We start from the raw sequence: 18139 nt of genomic DNA on the forward strand, positions 1-18139 counted from the left end.
GGCGACGTTAAATATGCTCGTGGTCTCAATGTCCTCCAAGTGAAACGATACCTCTGGGGGTGCTAGTACCAGGTAGCTATTAGCTCTTGGACTAGTTCTAAATTCTCATTAACTGCTCGATCCGGTGATGGTGCTGCCATCTATCGGTATATAAAAAACAATGGAGGCAAGGCACTTAGTATGCAGTCCTCGACATAAATGCAGTTGAAGTCAGTTGTGACTCTTGAATAGAATAGAATAGAAAAGACATACTGCTCAGTTCCTAAATGCTACATTGCTAGTAAATGCAATGTTTATTGGATTAATAGAGGTACAATCAAATGGATCATTTGCCGTTGATGAACGAAAGCGGATGGGTAACAACCAAATGCTCTAGCAGACGACAGTGTTTCAGAAGTTCCAAAAAGATTCAGGAAAAAAACAACTAAACCTCACCAACATGCCAGAGCTGAAATGTTTGTTTTCTTTTTTTTTTTATGCAACTGCAAATTTCAAGTTATCGTTCTCGCTAGATTTAAACATACGTATATTGTTACCTATGCAATTAAAGGAGTTTTATACTCTCTAGACTCCAAGCTGTGCACGGTTTTTCATCCAACATGTAAAGTATGTGCATCATTTATATGTAAAAAGTAACTTTGAAAAATTAAAGTTTTATCTCATGTTCTGTTAGGCACAAAAATATTATTATGATTAATAAATTAGTTAACACTGTTATCGTTAGATTTTCTGAATGAATGCCTCGCTCCATATTTTATAGTTAAAAACTGGTTTATTTTCAATGTATATAAACATCGTCGTGTTTCCTGTACAAAAGCATGTATTTGCACAGCTGCTTGCTGTTTTTTGCTGATGTGACTAGTTGGTCTAAAATGCTGTTTGCTCTTGCTTGACACGTGGTTTTCATTGCAAAAGCACTATATTCTGGCACACTTATGTTTCATAAGTGTTTCAAGAGCCTCCTATAATGTAAGTCAAAAAATTGTAGAAAAATGCGAGTCAAAATTGTAGGATAGATTTTATGCTGTCACGTAACAGTTTGTAATCGTATTTATAGCTATTCCTTTTTCAATGTATCTTTTTAAAGATCTGTTTGAAATGCTCAGAGGGTGTGTCCAGACCTATAACGTCTTTTTTGTAAATTAGTAGTGAAAAAACTACTCCTAAATTTTTGGATTCTAAAGGTGTGTTAAATCAGGTACTTTTAGGTAAGGTTCTATTTTTGAACTTGATCATAACAGTTTGAAAGTGAAATTGTAAAAATTGCTTCTGTGAGTGTTTGAAAATATAAAATTTCACAAATTCAAGCTTTTGTAGCATTGAAATTGTAAAGTTATTGGATAAAAAGGTAAAATTGGGGATTCTTCAATATTGATATCAAAATGTTGCATATAAATTGAGAAGTAAAACCTGATAATTCAGCATTTAAAATTGGAAATTTAAGATTTGTTAGGAATTGTAAAACATTTGAAGTAAGATGATAAATAATTGAACTGTGAATGCAAGTAGAAAACATTAAAGCATTATAAGAACTGTTGCTAGTAGCATGGTTGGTAAGTTTTTCAGGCATGACATTTTTTTTAAATTTCAACCATGGCTTAAATTGTCTCGTCAAAACCTTCTTAATTTTTATATATTGTAAGAGCGTAACCAATTTTTTTGACTTCTGAAACAATGCATTAATAAGAGGGTTATTGCAAGAAAATGAAGTCGTTTGATAAAATTAATTTTGGTTTTGAAATATATGTATAAATTCAGTTAATTTTCGCCCTATAGCCAGTGCTAATAAGCACAAAACTTCAGTCCTCGGCTGGAATTAGTGATGTGGATTGGGTAAATACCCAGTGGGTAGGTAAATATTTTTTGGCTATTTACCCGGGTATTTACCCAAGGCCTGGGTAAATACCCAAAAACTGGGTATTTTACAAAAAAAATGCAAAAAGTGAATGGAATTTTTTTAAAAATCTAAATATGAAATAATTGGTAAAACTGAAACATACATATGTATTATACAGTTTATAATATTTTTTATTGAAAGACTTGATGAAATTATGAAAGAAACATATCGTGTGCAAAGAATCTTTCTTTTCAGTGTCATATTTGGAGACGTATAAGCAATTCAATGATGAACTCAAGGATTTCAAAATCATAATCTAGGTTAGTCATATCCAAAATGAAAAAAAAAAAAAAAAGCAGGAGGGATGTTTGGAAGAATAAACTGAGAAGTTATTGAGACACTATGATATTATTTATTTATTTTATTGCTGTTTAGGTGATGACGTGGCAAATATAGAAACAGTTTTCACATTAATAAGCAAAAATAAATCAAAATATTGTTTTCCGTTGCCTTGCTCATTTGCACTTGCCCCAGTACTTCATGATTCAAACTATTTTTAATACACGCAATTAGTGATGTAGGGTGGGAAGGTAAATATTTTTTTGGGTATTTATCCGAAGTCAGGGTAAATAAATCCCTTAGTAGTTGTAGTTGTGCATTTTGCAAAAAAAAAAAAAAAAATAGGTGGTATCAAAAGGTGATGAATTTCTTTTTAAAACATAAACCGTAAAATGAAAGATTAAAAATATAAAAATTTATATATTATAATTTTTTTCTAATTAAAAGCTTAGTAAAATCTTATCAAAAAAAAAAAAAAAAAAAACTGTCAGAATTTAAAATGAACTATTCTAAAACTTAAATAGGATGACAGGAAAATTTAAAAGAGAATTTTGATATAGTTTTCCTGAATTTGGTTTTGCCGGTGGTAAATGATTATTTCCACACCAGGCATTTGTATACATATTCATTACATTCTCTCCCCGTTTTTATTTTTTCAAAATTTGGCTGCCGCTTCAAATATGCATTTTTTGGATTTGTAGTGCATTTGCCTAACTATCCATTTGTGTTGCGTTGTAGTTCTGGTACGAAAAAACTTTGAGATTTCCAATGCTGATGAGTTCAATCTCAAAGCAGTTTTTCTTTGTCTTTGGCTTTGTTTATAATTCTTTTTATTCCTCCCCCTTTTTTAAATGTTTAATTCCTTTTTTGTTACTTGCCATTATATATATGCAGAATAGTCTGAACACTTGAACTAGGTTTGGAGGAAATTTCTGCAAAAGTTATAGGAAAATAAACAGTAATAATAAATTGAGCAACATTTCATTACATTTTGATGTCATGCAGGGACATATTACTGGGTTATAAAAGACAAGGACCTTAAAAAATTGATGTTTGCTTTTTTTTTTTTTTGCAACCAGTTAAGCGTTTTATTTTTTTGTAGAATGACTTTTTATATCTGAAATTTAGCTATCAACATTGATTAGGCATAACCAACACATCTAATGTGGATATCATATTAGATTGTTAAATTGTTTCACACAATTGTTCTTTAAATATGTGATCAAAATACAACTTTTGAGCAAAAATTTATTGTTTTGTATATGGTTGTTCATATATATACATAGTGGAATACATACAGAAAAGTATTTTTAGTTGAACATAAATTTTTGAAATAAATACCCGGGTAAATACCCATTTTGGGTATTTACCCGGGTATATACCCTGGGTATTTACCCCTAAAAATAAATACCCGGGTATTTTACATCACTAGCTGGAATTGACTGAGATGGCAGCGTTTATATGTATAAAGTTTTTTTTTGTGTTAACAACAGCTAAATACTAGGGCAGGTGGCCAAGTCCGTCATTTGGAATTTTTCCAAAAGGGCAAGAGTAAGTATTCATTGCAAATTATACAGAAAAATATCAAAACCATGCCCACTTATGTATAAATGCATTAATTTCTCAAATGGGGGAGGGGGCAATTGCCTTCTCCTGACACGCTAAACGAGCGACCTGCAAACTTCACGCCGCTAGACTGCCTGTAATGTGAGTGGCCCTTCTTTGGAAAAGGTTGTGCACCCCCTAATTTAAATTCTTATTCTATTAATAGATTTGTAAAAAAAAAAAATGATTCAAAAATCAAAAGTGAAACTTTCTTAGTGTCGATTTCTTCAATCTACCGCAGTTGCCTCCGATTTTAATGCAAATTTCAGCAAAATTTTCATGATTCCAAAACTTTGTTTGATGCACAGGGATCCGTAGATGGGGTGACTGGATGTATGGGGAATAAGCAATACAATACCCAATTTCAATTTCGTAAAAGCGGCTTGAATCACAAATTAAGAAGCTTGTTTGGGAGCAGAAAATGAAAATTTTTGCCTTGGAGATGATCTTGATTGGCAGTAAATGCTGAAAGTTTTTCCAAAATAAATGCAATTGGATGCAGGAAAAATACTTGATTTTTTGCATGCTGCGACATCCCAAGAGAATATTTTCAAAATGGTAATGCCATCCCGAGTAGCATCAACTCATCGGCCATTCACCGAAATCCGATCAATCTTTGATCGGCCGACGATCGGATTCCGATGAGTTTTCATCGGAAATTGCTCCAATATGTCTCATCGGCAATAGTAGAATCGGATCATCGAAATCCGATGAATTTTGCTCCCTATACCGATAAGATTTGGAGCAATATACGAGCACTGCTGTTCCGAGGCGATGAATTTTCGATGAAAATACGATGAGATTTGGAGCAAGGCCGTATCCAGAAATTTTTTTCGGGAGGGGCCCGGATTAGCACATTGCCCAACACACACACCATGTAGTATATATAGACACACCAAACGCATAAAAATGTTAACATAGAAGACTTTTTGTCTCAATTTTTAACGATTCCACTGTTTGGACTGTTGTTATTTTATTTTAATTTCTTATTATTTTTTTTATTCACCTTGTAGTGGTAAGGATAACACAAGGGTGTCCCTTTAAGTCGGATGTAGAACATCCATAATTTCAGGGGGTCCGGGGGTTTCTCCCCCCGAGAAATTTTTGAAAAAAAAATCTGTATTTTGAGGCCTTATATTAGGTAATTGAAACAACGAAAATATGAAAAAAAAAATAGGCAAACAAAGTTATTTAAAAGTTATACATTCTTTCTCCAATCAAGATCAAACAAAATAAAAATTGCTTGCTCGACAAATCATGGAAATTAATGGACAGAGAGGAAAAACGAGAGAGGAGAAAATAGAAGCACCCCGTCATCTGCTCATATCGACTTTTAGTGAAGTTTGTTTTTGATCACTCCCCCTACCCCCACTTTTTTTCATTAACTGCCCTACAGTATGAAAATTGTACAAAATTAGTTTAAAAGAAATAGTGTAGACATGCAGAAAATAAGAACGGAAGGGTAATATTCTGGTCATTTGGACAATTCATACTTTATTTTCTTGACGAGATACAAAATTGAAGAACTTTTCAAGGAATTTCAAAAACTTAAATAATTTTCAGACTCTCAAGCAGTTGAAATTATTTGAAGCTCTCATAACTTTGTAAGACACTCCCGTTTTAAGTTAATAAATGCAACGAAATATTTCTCGAAACAAACTTTTTTTTTCAATCACAAGTAGTGCAGAAAATGAAAAAGAGTAGGGTAAGTGTTATTTTTTTTCTCATACTTAAGGTATTAACAGTATGCCGTAGAAGTAAGAAAAAAAATTTAAAAAAAAACAAGCAATAACAAAAGAACTTCCATGATACTGAATTCGGCATTAAATAAATGCAAGACATGAAACATATCAGTCACAAAAATGATCTTGAAAATTATGCTACAAAAACGCGAAAATGGTGATTTTTGCATTTTTTACGCAGGATGTATCAAGGAGCTGAATTTGGCATATCTTGGTAACAAGATACTCGCCTAATTGGAAACTAGGGGCCCAGCCTTTGGGGAGTCCCCGGCTTGAAATCAGTACAGTGTAAGTTTTATAAGAGTTTTAGGGGGAGGAGGGCAGGGTCGTGTACAGAGGGGAGAAGGGACACCTGTTAGTCTGGGCCCAAGCTTAAATGGGGCCCAATATCTTTAAGCCTAGGGTTCAAAATATATATGGTAAACAATATGGAGGGGGCCCAAAAAAGGTATTTGTAACAGCCCCAAAATTTTTGTGCACGCCCCTGGAGGAGGAAGTGGACAGAAGTTCAGCAGACTTGAAAAGTCTGCCGAACCAGACTTTACCAAAACTGACAAAGGGCCTGCCTTGACCCTGGACTGCCCTGAATTGAATTGGGAAAGAGAGCAGGAAGTCCTAATTAAAGGTCTAAATTTCAAGTGTGCCTTGCGGCTAATGAGAAATAGAATTGCTTCTTCTGTATTTCTTCAAAATATTATAAATCTTGAATAGTAGCAAAATTAAGAATAAAAAAAACTTCGTTATTCTCCTTTTCCGACATTAGGAATTTTAAAAAAAAAAATCTTCTTCTGTTTTACGGTACAAAACATTTCAGGTTTCGGGGGGGGGGGCGGGCCCGTTAGGCCCCCCCCCCTCTGGATACGGCCCTGATTTGGAGCAATATACGAGCACTGCTGTTCCGAGGCGATGAATTTAGGATGAAAATACGATGAGAAGTAGTAACAGCTGCGATATAGGACAAGCAGGAGGAAAACAACTCAACAGTGGGAAAGGGGTCCGCCATCTTGGATGATTATGTGACCCTTCCGCCATCATAAAAAATTTCAGAAGGGGTATTTTCGGATGACGTCATTTTGGAATCTGTCATTTGGGACAATTATTTAGTATCTTAATTTTTTTTAATAACTTGTCAACTTAATTTCTTATCTATTTAATTTCTAATTTATTACTTTTGATGAACATGATTCACGAGTTTACTCTAAATTGCTTTGACCAGGAATCGAACCCTCGGCCCCTGGGGTACGAGCTTCGTGTGCTAACCACTAGACAAGAACCAAGTCTAACTATTTCTAACTAAGGAGGAAAATAATGTTTTAAATAGGAAATCATTTGTGGCGCCAGCTATCGGGGGGGGGGGGGGGTAAAGCCATGACAGATTTCTGAACGGAAAGTGAGAATTTTATTCAGTTGGGGGGGAGGGGGGGAATATGCTTGTGGGCGCCAGCTAGTGAAGAGTCAAAGTCGTTCATTTTAGCCGCAAACCGAGTCGGAATCTGAAATTTTGGGAGTCAAATTGAACGGAGTGGAATTGTTTTGGAGATGGAGAGAACTCATTCAAGAGTCGGAGCCTCATTTTGTTTGCAATTCCAGTGAGGTAATCGGAGTTGGAATCGTGGAGTTGAAGTTGAATTGATTTTGAAGCAAATCAGAGTAAACCTATCCAAAATCCAGAAGTCGGATTTGGAGTCAAATTCTCAGTCATTTTTCCTCCGATTCTCAACCCTGAATGTTGATCGGTATAGCTGTACGTTTGATCAATCGTCAGATATTCGAATAATAAAACTTAACAGTTGGGAGATTTCCAAAAAATTTTGGATTGGGAAAATTTTTATTGGAAAATTTAAACAACCTACTTTATTCCGATGAAATGTAACTCGGCAAATTTTGATGGGAAAATTTGATCGTTACAATATTTTTTTCCGATGAAATGTAGCTCGGAAAATTTGATCGCTACGATGTTGTTTTTCGATGAAATATAGCTCGGAAAATTTGATCGTTACGATCTCTTTTTCCGATGAAATTTAGACCGGCAAATTCTAATCAGAAAATTTGATCGTAAGGATATAGATTTCTGATAAAAAACAGCTCATCGAAAACCGGTTCTTGGATTCTGATCGTAACGATATCAGCGTGCGTTACACGATGAGATTAGGTGGAGTCGATGATCGGTCAAGCAAAATCCGATGAGTTGATGCTACTTGGGATAGAGATGATTCACAGAAAGTCTCCTTTTTGACACATTGAACATTTTATCTCAGTATGGTTGATGGTTTGACTTTGAAATGCAACGAATATTTGGCAGAGGCCTAATATTCAGCTTCGGTCGAATACCTAGTTTACAATTCGGACTCAACCGAATACTGTACAAAAATGTATTTTATGTTCACATATTGAAAGTTTTATACATTTTTATTTATGCTTCTCATGTTTAACTTAAATGAAATCTTGTTATACTATTCTGCATTGACTATTTTTAAGGAATTGCTATGAATAACAAACTACAAATATACAAAATTTGCTGTTTAAGTCAAAAAACAAAATATTTTTCCTGACACATTAAAAAGGCTTTTTCTTAGTTTATCTTTTGAAAATTATTTTAATTCATAAAGAATTTAACTAGATAAAATACATAAATCATGCATGCACCAAAGGTTGGTTTTTCCACTCTAAGAACAAAATATGTGTAAAAATTTAATAATATAATGTATTTTTCTCCCCCAATGTTTTAATTTTTTGTTTTTTGTTGAAGTATTCCAACAAAATTTTTTATGTTTATTGTTTTATATTATTGGAGTCCTTCACATGAATTTTATAGAAGAGCAATTTGAATCTGGTATCAAAAACAGTTCCAATGTAATATAGTGCTCAAAATCTCTGCATAAAGTGCTAATTGTTAAAAATTGCATCTCCAAATTTTGTTACTGAGGGCTTTTCATGGTATGTTCACAAGTATTGTCTGCAGATTTATCGAAACATAATTTTGTTTTTTCTTTTAGAATAATTACAGAAATTAAATTCTCGAATCAAGAAATTTGGTTTGTAACACAGCTAATATTGGTAAATGTATATAAAGATATAAATTTATGAGTTTATTTAAACTCCTCTTTTTCTTATTTAATTTGGAAGCTTTATGAAATAATGCCTATAATAGAAAATGTTAGCTGTTTTAAGCTTGAACATAGAACTCTGATCTTTTAGAACTGTTGCAAAGGAAATATCTTCCTCTTTTTGGTAATTTTTCGGCCAAATCGTTTTGAAGTTTTAACTTATAGTAGAAAATGTTTAAAAATTTGCTCTAAATAATTTTTTATATCTTTTATAATACATAGTGAACTATTAACCATACAAAACTGTGCTTTGAATGTAACCTGTGTTTTTATTTTTGAAAAGATGAGTTAACTATTCTTCGGCCGTGTTTGTGGCCGAATATTCGGTATTTGACCAAATCACGATTCATTGCATCACTGACTGACCTCTTATAGCAAATTTCAAAAGCATTTTCGATCTCCCTTAGCCGATCAGTCCCAAAATTTTTGGTAGCCAGTTGGTAAGTGGCGACCCACATTCTGTACCTTCAGTTAGACGCCCCAGTAAAGGTTTCTTTAATAAAAGGGTTTAAGAAATTAAATTAATTTCAGAGGTAGAGGTGGCTGATTTTCTGCACTGATTTGCAGCAGATGCCACTTAAACATTTGGGGTGAAGGTGGAATGTTTATATAATCTGAATATGGTCTGCTCTGTGGGTGGTGATCATATTAGGCACTTAACTTCTTGGAAAGAGAAAAAAACTACTGGCTATATCAGTCAATGAATCCTATGTTATTTTTGCAAATTTTAAGTTAAGAAAATATAGCTTAATAAAATCAGTCATTTAGTTTGAAAAGACCCTGCCAGGGCCGCGCCGTCCCTATGTGCGAGGTCGTGCGACGCACTGCAGCGCCAGAGTCAAAAAAGCGCCGAGCTCTACTAATCAAAAATGGAGAGAATCTCTCTTACCATATAAATAAATAAAACTGAACTTTTCATTAAATCCGGAGCCTGATCAAATGAAAGTAATGCCCAGGCTCTGGCAAAATTTGGTGTCGCTCTCACAAGAAAATTTCCACAATCTCCCACAGTTTCGAAAAAACGGGAAGAAGAAATTTACCCTATTTTATTATCCCTAAAATTGTGGTGCTCAGATCTATGGACCTGCTGGACTGTGCGTTTACCAGGCCCTGATTATATCCAATAGTGGAGGTGAAATTACACTGCTTATTGAAACAAGCAGTCCTCTCACTGCCTATTCAAAAGGAAATATTAATGCCTTGTTGGGTCTAAATATGCTATTCAAAAGTACAACTTTTTGCAGTGAAAACACATGATGCTAATTATTGCATACATTAGCAATTTTCTTCCAAACGTGGAGCCATGAATGCTATTTCGATGTGTACAAGTGAGCATATGTGGCGCAAGAAATTTTCTATTCCCCATTTTGGTTTTTGAGGTGATTATGTTGTATTGTAATTTGAAACATGTCCTTTTTACTATCTTCTGTATCTAAAAAAAGAAGAAAGTATTGGATTCGTGCAAATCTTCAAATATCTATTTTGATGAATTCGAATGTTTTGAGATGTGCAGAGTCCATTTCGACCATTTTAGAAAAAGTCGGTCTGTGTGTGTGTGTTCGAATGTGTGTGACCAGTTTTTTGTGGCCGCTCTACAGCAAAACCTACCGCATAAAATCAAACAAAATTTGGTACATATATGTGTTACTATGTGAACTTGTACCCATTGGTTTTTGGTGCGAATTCCTCCAAGGGGGGTGGAGCAATGGAACGTTTCTTGAGTTATGCGTGTCTGCTATTCCCCAGGAAGTAACTGGCGGAATGAAATAAAATTTGGTTTGTATGTGTCCCCTAACATGTACAGGTGCTGATTCAATTTTGGTGTTAATAGCTTAAACGGGGGCTGAGCTATAGAATGTTTTTTGCCGTCACTTGTGACTGCTATATCTCAAGAAATAATGAACGGAATAAAACAAAAATGTATCAACAAGTAGCCTTTAGAGGGTGCAAGAGCTGATTATATTTTGCCGTCAATAGCTGAAAAGGGGCTGGTGCAATCGAACGTTCTTTCCTTTTCATGATAAGTGCTATATCTCAAGAAGTAACGCTACGTTCTGGATGAAATTTGAAATTAATGTGAACCTATATGTAAACAGGCGTTGGTTCAATTTAGCGCCAATTGCTCGAAGAGGGGCTGATTTTTTTTTCGTGCGAATAAAAATAGCTTTATTAATGTAACAATAAGAAAGATAAATCGTAATAGACTGTCTTCTGCGTATTTCACGTGATTTTAATTGTTAGGAAATTATCGAAAATGTTATCTCAATGATTTAAAAATTTTAACTGTTGCCATCTAATGTTTGTTAACAAACAAAATATTTGTAATTAATTCAAGCAGGCTTTTGAAATTACTTTCAATTTTCGCTCTTTGCTTTGCTTTTGCAATAATTCAGACCTTGGGATTGTTGTCAAGTTTTTGCATATGTGTAATTTTGTTTTTGTTGGGAATATTGCTTCCTCATCAAGCATGGGGAGGAATCAGAATTATAAGAAAGATGTAGAAGAAAGTTTCGTGATTGATTTTTACACTTTTTTTTGATAAATTAAATGCCAAATTTTTTTTTTTTACATGTCATATTTGTCTACAAAACCTCATTCCAGGTTCAACTATATTTTCATCGTACGCCACTGCGTAGAGGCACTCATAAGACTTTTGCATGACGGCGCTGATCCGGCTTGGCACGGGTCTGGCCCTGCCCCCCCCCCTCTCTCCTAGAGCAATGACCTAAAAACATTCGATTTCCCTTAATGGGGTTGTTTCCGAAATTTTATAAGTATTTTTTTCTGAAAGAAGATGCTGAAAAACATAGGATCTGACCATTTTTTAAACAATTTGACAAAAATATTTTTAAAAAAATATTTTAATCAGTGCCCTTTTATTTTTCACCCTTTTGCACATGACATCACAAGAGATGAAGTGCCATTCACTGATGCCATTGGCACAAGTGTTAATATTAAGTAATATTTAATTTGCATATTTACTCACATGTAGTGATGTTCTGGATATCCGTATCCGCGGGTATCCGAGGGAAAATAAAGATTCGTATCCGCTACTTTTTTGACGGATCTTAAACGGATCTTTTCTATTCTAAAAATTCTTAAATATTTGAATAAAAGACTCTTAAATTCCGTTTAAATTAGGTTTTATTCCCTATTTAAATTATAAGGTATCATTTCAGAAGCCAATTTGTACCCCCCATTCCAAAAAGAAACGGGTCATAAATTTAAAAGTGTATCTGTGTGTCTATTTGTGGCATCGTAGTTCCTTAACAGATGAACCGATTTTGATAGTTCTTTTTTCGTCCAAAAGGTGACTCGATCGAAAGTGTACTTAGCTTGGTCTCGTTTTTGCAGAACTTGAATTACCGAAAATATTAGTAAAAACCGACTTAACGTATTCCAGAATTATGGCAGTAAAAACTTACTCGTACGTTAAAATATTGGCCCTCAATTCAAAGAACTAAATTTACTGTTTGTAAATGCGGATCTACTTTTTTGACGATCCGGCACATCACTACTCACATGTATTGGCAACAATATAGTTAATATCAAGCGTATTTAATTTGCTTCTGAATCATCATAATGTGGAATTGTGATAGACAGCAAGCATAAGCATTCAGGGTGCCAGTGGATTACGCGACAAAGTACAGCACTTATAACATCATAAAGACCACTCCTTGTTTGAAAAATCGGACATTTTAAAAAATTTAATGTTGGGAAAATGAAAGCATTTTCTGCGTCTGTGTTATTATTATTATTTTTTTTTTTTTGATCATTCTGTCAACTTCAGTGACTAAAAGTAGTACTTTTGACTAATGGAAACAACCCCATTGCACAATATGTACTGTGACTCCACCCCTTGTTGGCCCTTTTGCTGAATGTTCTGGGGAAATAGCGATATAAGCTTTCTTTACTAATGAACTTAGTTTACAATTTTTTAATGAGTATAAAATAAAAACCTCTGTGAACAAAAATATTGAGTGAAGATGCCAGTCTTACATTATTAACAAAAAAAAAGCATTAAACATTTTTAAGCATACTTTTGTGTAATTATTTTTTGTTGAAATATTTTTATATTTTGTCTTTATTACAGGTTCCATGTAATCATTCACACTTAGTTGTGAAAGAATGGACAAGATTCCGTATAAGGAATGCCAAGATAATGAATTCTTTTCAATTACTGCTATCTTTCCCGATGAAGTTACTGACTTACGAAAACAGACAAAAAGTGCAAAATGGAAGCCACTTGAAATGGAAATTCAAGTATTTCCTGAAGAAAGCATGACTAGTGACAACGGACGAAACACCCAAATTGATCTTTACGTTAAATGCTCTGAAAATTATCCCGATGCTTCTCCTTTTATTGATATTAAGAAATCCAAAGGGATTTCAAACCAGAATTTAGCCATACTCAAGTCTGAGTTGCAAGCCAAAGCCAAAGAACTTGTTGGTAGAGAAATGATATTAGAATTGGTTTATCATTCTAGGTCCTTTTTATATAGCCACAAGCAGCCCCATTATGATTCATTTTTTGATGAAATGGTGTGCAATAATTTGAAGAAGCAGCAGTTAGAAGCAGAAAGACTTGCAAAACAGAAACAAGAGCTGGAGAATTTAGAACAACAGAAAAAACTAGCCATTGAACAAGAAAAACAACGCAAAATAGAAGCTCTGCGAGATGCCAACAAGCGGACTCGATTTGTTGATGACAACACAACCAATCATTTAAATCCTTCCGTTGAATTTCGTGGTAGAAGAACTTCAACATCCAGGCAAAGAAGTAGGAGTACTTCAATCAGTAAAGAGAATTGTTCTGCGGATACTGATCTGCAACCAGAATGTAAAGAAGTTTTTAACACAAAACTCAAATTTGTTGGAAAAAAGGAATTTAATGTCAATTGTGGTCGCTGTTTAGGGCATAATGAAAGAGGCTGTGTTACTTATTATGGGATGGATTCTGGTAGTGGAGTACCTATCGTTGTCATTAAATGGACGTTACATTTCAATGTCAGTCACAAACTGAAAGGAGAAGAGTGGGAGGCACTTCAGAAAGAGCAAGCTAACTATTTAAAACAAATTGCTGCCATAGAACAAGAATTTAAGAATCTTAGAAATGCTTCTTTTAAGCATTTAGTAAACTACTTGGGAATGATCTATTTTTCTCGGAAAGATAAAATAATTATCTATGTCCTTCAAGAATATGTTTCAGGATGCAATTTTGCTCTAATTTATAAAGATATTCGACCGACTATTCCACAGTTGCAGCATTATTCACGAGAAATTCTTAAAAGCTTGAAATATTTGCACGAAAATTCAATTGTGCATAAAAATCTTCGTTCCTCAAGTCTATTTCTCGATAATTCTGGAATAATCCGTGTTGCCGATTTCAGCTTGGATAAAAAGTTATACGATTTGTATAGGTCCCTTACAAAAGAAGAAGAAATTGATGTCTATCCACCAACCATTGGCAAAGGAGGGAAAAAAAGTGACATTTATCGTCTTGGTGTGATATTACTCTCTTTCTTACTGGAGGAACTTCCCAAAACATCTCCTGTTATCATTCCTGAATATTTAAATCCTACTTTTAAAGACTTCTTAAATAAATGTTTATTACATGATGAGCAAGAACGGTGGTCAGCTGAACAGCTGCTCTCTCATCCATTTCTTGCTCATCAATCTGTTTGTGGAATGTTGCCGAAAGACATTGAAATGAATGACGACATAGAAGATGATTCTATGAACATTTTACTATCGGACGAAGGCATTCAAGGTTCTCGTCTGCGCAATGAGTTTGATGTGTTGAAAGTTTTAGGAAGAGGTGGTTTTGGGCATGTGTGGAAAGTCAAAAATAAATTAGATGCTCGAGTATATGCTTTGAAAAGGATACCTTTAAATCCTTCCAATAAACAGCTGAATCGTAAAATTAAGCGTGAAGTGAAACTTTTGTCTAGATTAAATCATGAAAATATTGTTAGATATTATAATTCATGGATAGAGGCAACTCCTGAAGTCGAAAGAAACTTAGATGTGCTTAATGATAAATCAAGCGAAAAAGAAATGGATGTTGTTGACTCACTTGGAGCACAATTTTCATCTTCAGTGCAGTGGGAAATTCATGATAAGGATTTATCCTCATCAGAAGATGAATGTGAAGATGATGATTTTATAGTTTTCTTGTCAGATAATTCAGACAGTAATGAAAAAGGAAATGAAAAACATGCAAATGCGAACAGTGACGATAGTTCAACTATTGAACAAGTGACCACAGACTCTGACAGCAGCAAATCTACAAGTAAAGTTCGCCAGTTTATGTATATTCAAATGGAGTTTTGTGAAAAAAGTACGTTGAGAACTGCTATTGATAATGGCTTGCATAATGATGTTTCTTTGGTGTGGAGATTGTTTAGAGAAATTGTTGAAGGTCTTCATCATATTCACCAGCAAGGTGTTATTCACAGAGATTTAAAACCTGTAAATATTTTTCTTGATTCTAAGGATCATGTTAAAATTGGAGATTTTGGTTTGGCTACGGATGTTATTTCAAAGCCGTTTCTTGGTGATATTAATTTTAGCGATCAAGACCAGCAATCTCGTTCTGAATTGGGTGATGGGACTCAAACCGGAAATGTTGGTACTGCGTTCTACGTTGCTCCAGAACTTGCAACATCCTTTAAAGTCAGCTATAGTCAAAAAGTAGATATTTATAGTTTAGGTATTATATTTTTTGAAATGTGCTACCCGCCTCCTGTTACTGCTATGGAGAGGAATGTTATTATATCAAACTTACGACATCGAGATATTGTATTTCCAGCAAAAGCCAGTGAAATGCTGACGGAAGAGATGCTACAGATAATTAAATGGCTTTTACAACATGATGTCACCAAGAGGCCAAGTTCTAATGAACTCATCACTTCCAAATATATTCCCCCCTTGCTCATGGAAGAAACGGAACTGAATAGTCTTTTGTATACAACCGTTTCTAACCCACAAAGCAGAATGTATAAACACATGATTAATGCTTTATTTGATCAAGAAGTTTCAACAGAATTTGATTTTACATATGATATTGATGTGTTCAGAAGCCCAAGCCTCAAAAATAAACCTAATCAGCTGTTTAGTAATGTCATGGACACGCTCAATAAAATAATGCGGCTTCATGGTGCGGTGTATTTTTCAGTGCCAACTTTAATGCCAAAGAGTTCAGTCATTGAAAATGAAAATTGTGTCCATGTTATGGAACATGGTGGAGGTATGGTTATGCTGCCGTATAACTTGCGTATACCATTTGCTCGGTACATAGCGAGAAAAGAAATTGATTTCTTTAGACGTTATTCCTTGGAGAAAGTATTTCGGCAGCAAAAAGTGTTTGGTTGCCATCCCAGAGAACAATATGAATTTTCTTTTGACATTGTGACCCCCACTCCAGATTCCTTTTTGCCTGATGCTGAAGTTCTTTCTGCTATCTCCGAAATAATTTCTGAATTCACGTCATTGGAATCCAGAAATTACTATATTCGCTTAAATCATGCATTACTTCTAAAAGCAATATTTTTATATTCCGAAATAGATGAAAGTCTTGAAAATGAAATTTATGAAATAGCAGGGCAACAGAAAAACAAAACAATTACAAAAGCGTTATTGATGGATGAGCACAACTCCTTTGAATTAAATCAAAGGTCTCTCAGCAGGTTGAGTCAGTTCATTGAAATTGAAGAAGGGATTGAAAAGATGACCAATGTTCTTCACCCAGTCATGCAAAAGAAGGGCAAAGCGTGCATGTTGGCTAGGAGTTGTTTGAAAGAGTTGGAAAACATCATCAATCTTGCTCAGACGTTATCCATTAAGCTTCCTATTCTCGTGTGCCCAGGGTTAGTGCATAACATAACATCCTTCTCTGGGATGTTGTTTCAGTGTGTTTGCAAACTTAAAACTTCCAAGAGAAAAGGAAACATTGACATTTTGGCGGTTGGAGGACGCTATGATAAATTAATTGGCTCATTCAAACTGAAAGTGGAGACTGGGAAATCTTTGAACCAATCTGCTGTAGGTGTGAGCATAGCAATTGAAAGCATCGTTGCTGCTGAGCTGGAGGCTAATGTGAGCCAAGAGCCGGGGGTTGCCGACTTCCTCATTCATTCCGAGGATAGCGGTTTAGCGGTGGAAAAGGCTTCGTTGCTCAAAGAATTGTGGGACCTTGGGATCAGAGGGACAGTTCTTTATGACAAAAACATGACCTTTGACGATGCTGCTGATTTCTGTAGAAATCACGGAATACAGCACATTCTTTTCATTCGGAAGGAAGAACCGGGCATCATAAAAATACGATCCATTGAAAGAGACAGAGTTTATGAAAAGAAGATCATTCATTCTGAGTTGAAAGAACAATTACTAAAACTCTGCTCAAAGTCTCAGCAAGAAAATTCTTTGGTGAAAATTGAATGCTCACGCAGTACTTCATTTACTAACTGTAGCTCCAACAACTTGTTGGTTAATGTGCGTTTTCTACCTCAGGATAAAACGCATGCGAATCGTAAACGAGAGCAAAATATTCGGACTCATGTGATATCTACCTTGCAGCTCTCTTCTAGTCGTGTCTGGGAGTTAGTCCCAGTGGACCTCAAAATGGCAGTGGTGGGAACAATCATCTCTGTGTGTGATATTTCCGCAAATGTGGACAGTATTCAGAGAAGTTTCGATGTCATTATAGATGAATTCACCAAATACAAAAAATATCTCTCTCAACTTTGTGAGGAAATTTGTGATATTAAAGCCAAAAAGTCAGGATGTGCTATTGTTATTTATAGTTTGCCCGATAATAATTTCAAGGTCCTTTTGTAATACCCATGAATATCATTATATGTTTTTTCACTACACAAATTTCTATTTCCCTTTTCTCACCAGGGCTCGCGCTAAGCATTCACCACCGCGACAAATTCATAAATTCGGCAAAGAAACTCTGATTTGGCGAACGGAAAGAACTCAGAAATTTCCCCCTGGAAAAAGGAAGGAATTCAATGTCTTATGCATTGATATATCATAACCTTACGAAGTGTTTATTAAACTTAAGTATATGCTGCATATTTAAAGCACTTGCATCGTATAACAATAAATAAACAAAAAATTCTCAATTCAAGTTAATTCATAAGCTAATACTTCCAAAGTTTGGCCTAGACTTTTGAAACTTGGCTAACTTGTTCACTAGCAATTTGAAATTCATAGCGCAGGCCCTGTTTACAGTATTTGGCATTCAGTATAGTATAATGTTACTGACTATTTATGCCCTCGTATAGTAAGTAGTTCTTTAAGTTAAAAATTTTAACAAATATTATTGAGAGTTTTTTTAATCCTAATTATCATCAATTTCTGAGTTTTTTTCAAATTATCAGTGCTATATAAGTGGTAAAGTTCTCGAAAAATCCAAATCTTTCTGTCATGATGTTTTTTTGCTACTTTTATGATAATATACTAGGTAAGACATCTAAGAAACAAGTTCACATTTGCATGAACTT

The 18139-nt window shown here is 34.6% G+C and overlaps 1 protein-coding gene across 1 annotated transcript; it reads left to right on the forward strand.

Annotated features, from left to right (window-relative positions):
* The first annotated feature begins 12758 nt into the window (after positions 1–12758).
* LOC129230436 (eIF-2-alpha kinase GCN2-like) lies at positions 12759–17770 on the forward strand. The gene has a single exon (XM_054864834.1). The coding sequence runs from the start codon at positions 12759–12761 to the stop codon at positions 17466–17468; it is 4710 nt and encodes a 1569-aa protein (XP_054720809.1). The 3' UTR covers positions 17469–17770.
* Positions 17771–18139: the final 369 nt, after the last annotated feature.

The sequence above is a fragment of the Uloborus diversus genome, chromosome 9 (assembly GCF_026930045.1).
Source record: "Uloborus diversus isolate 005 chromosome 9, Udiv.v.3.1, whole genome shotgun sequence".
Classification (NCBI taxonomy): Eukaryota; Metazoa; Arthropoda; class Arachnida; order Araneae; family Uloboridae; genus Uloborus; species Uloborus diversus.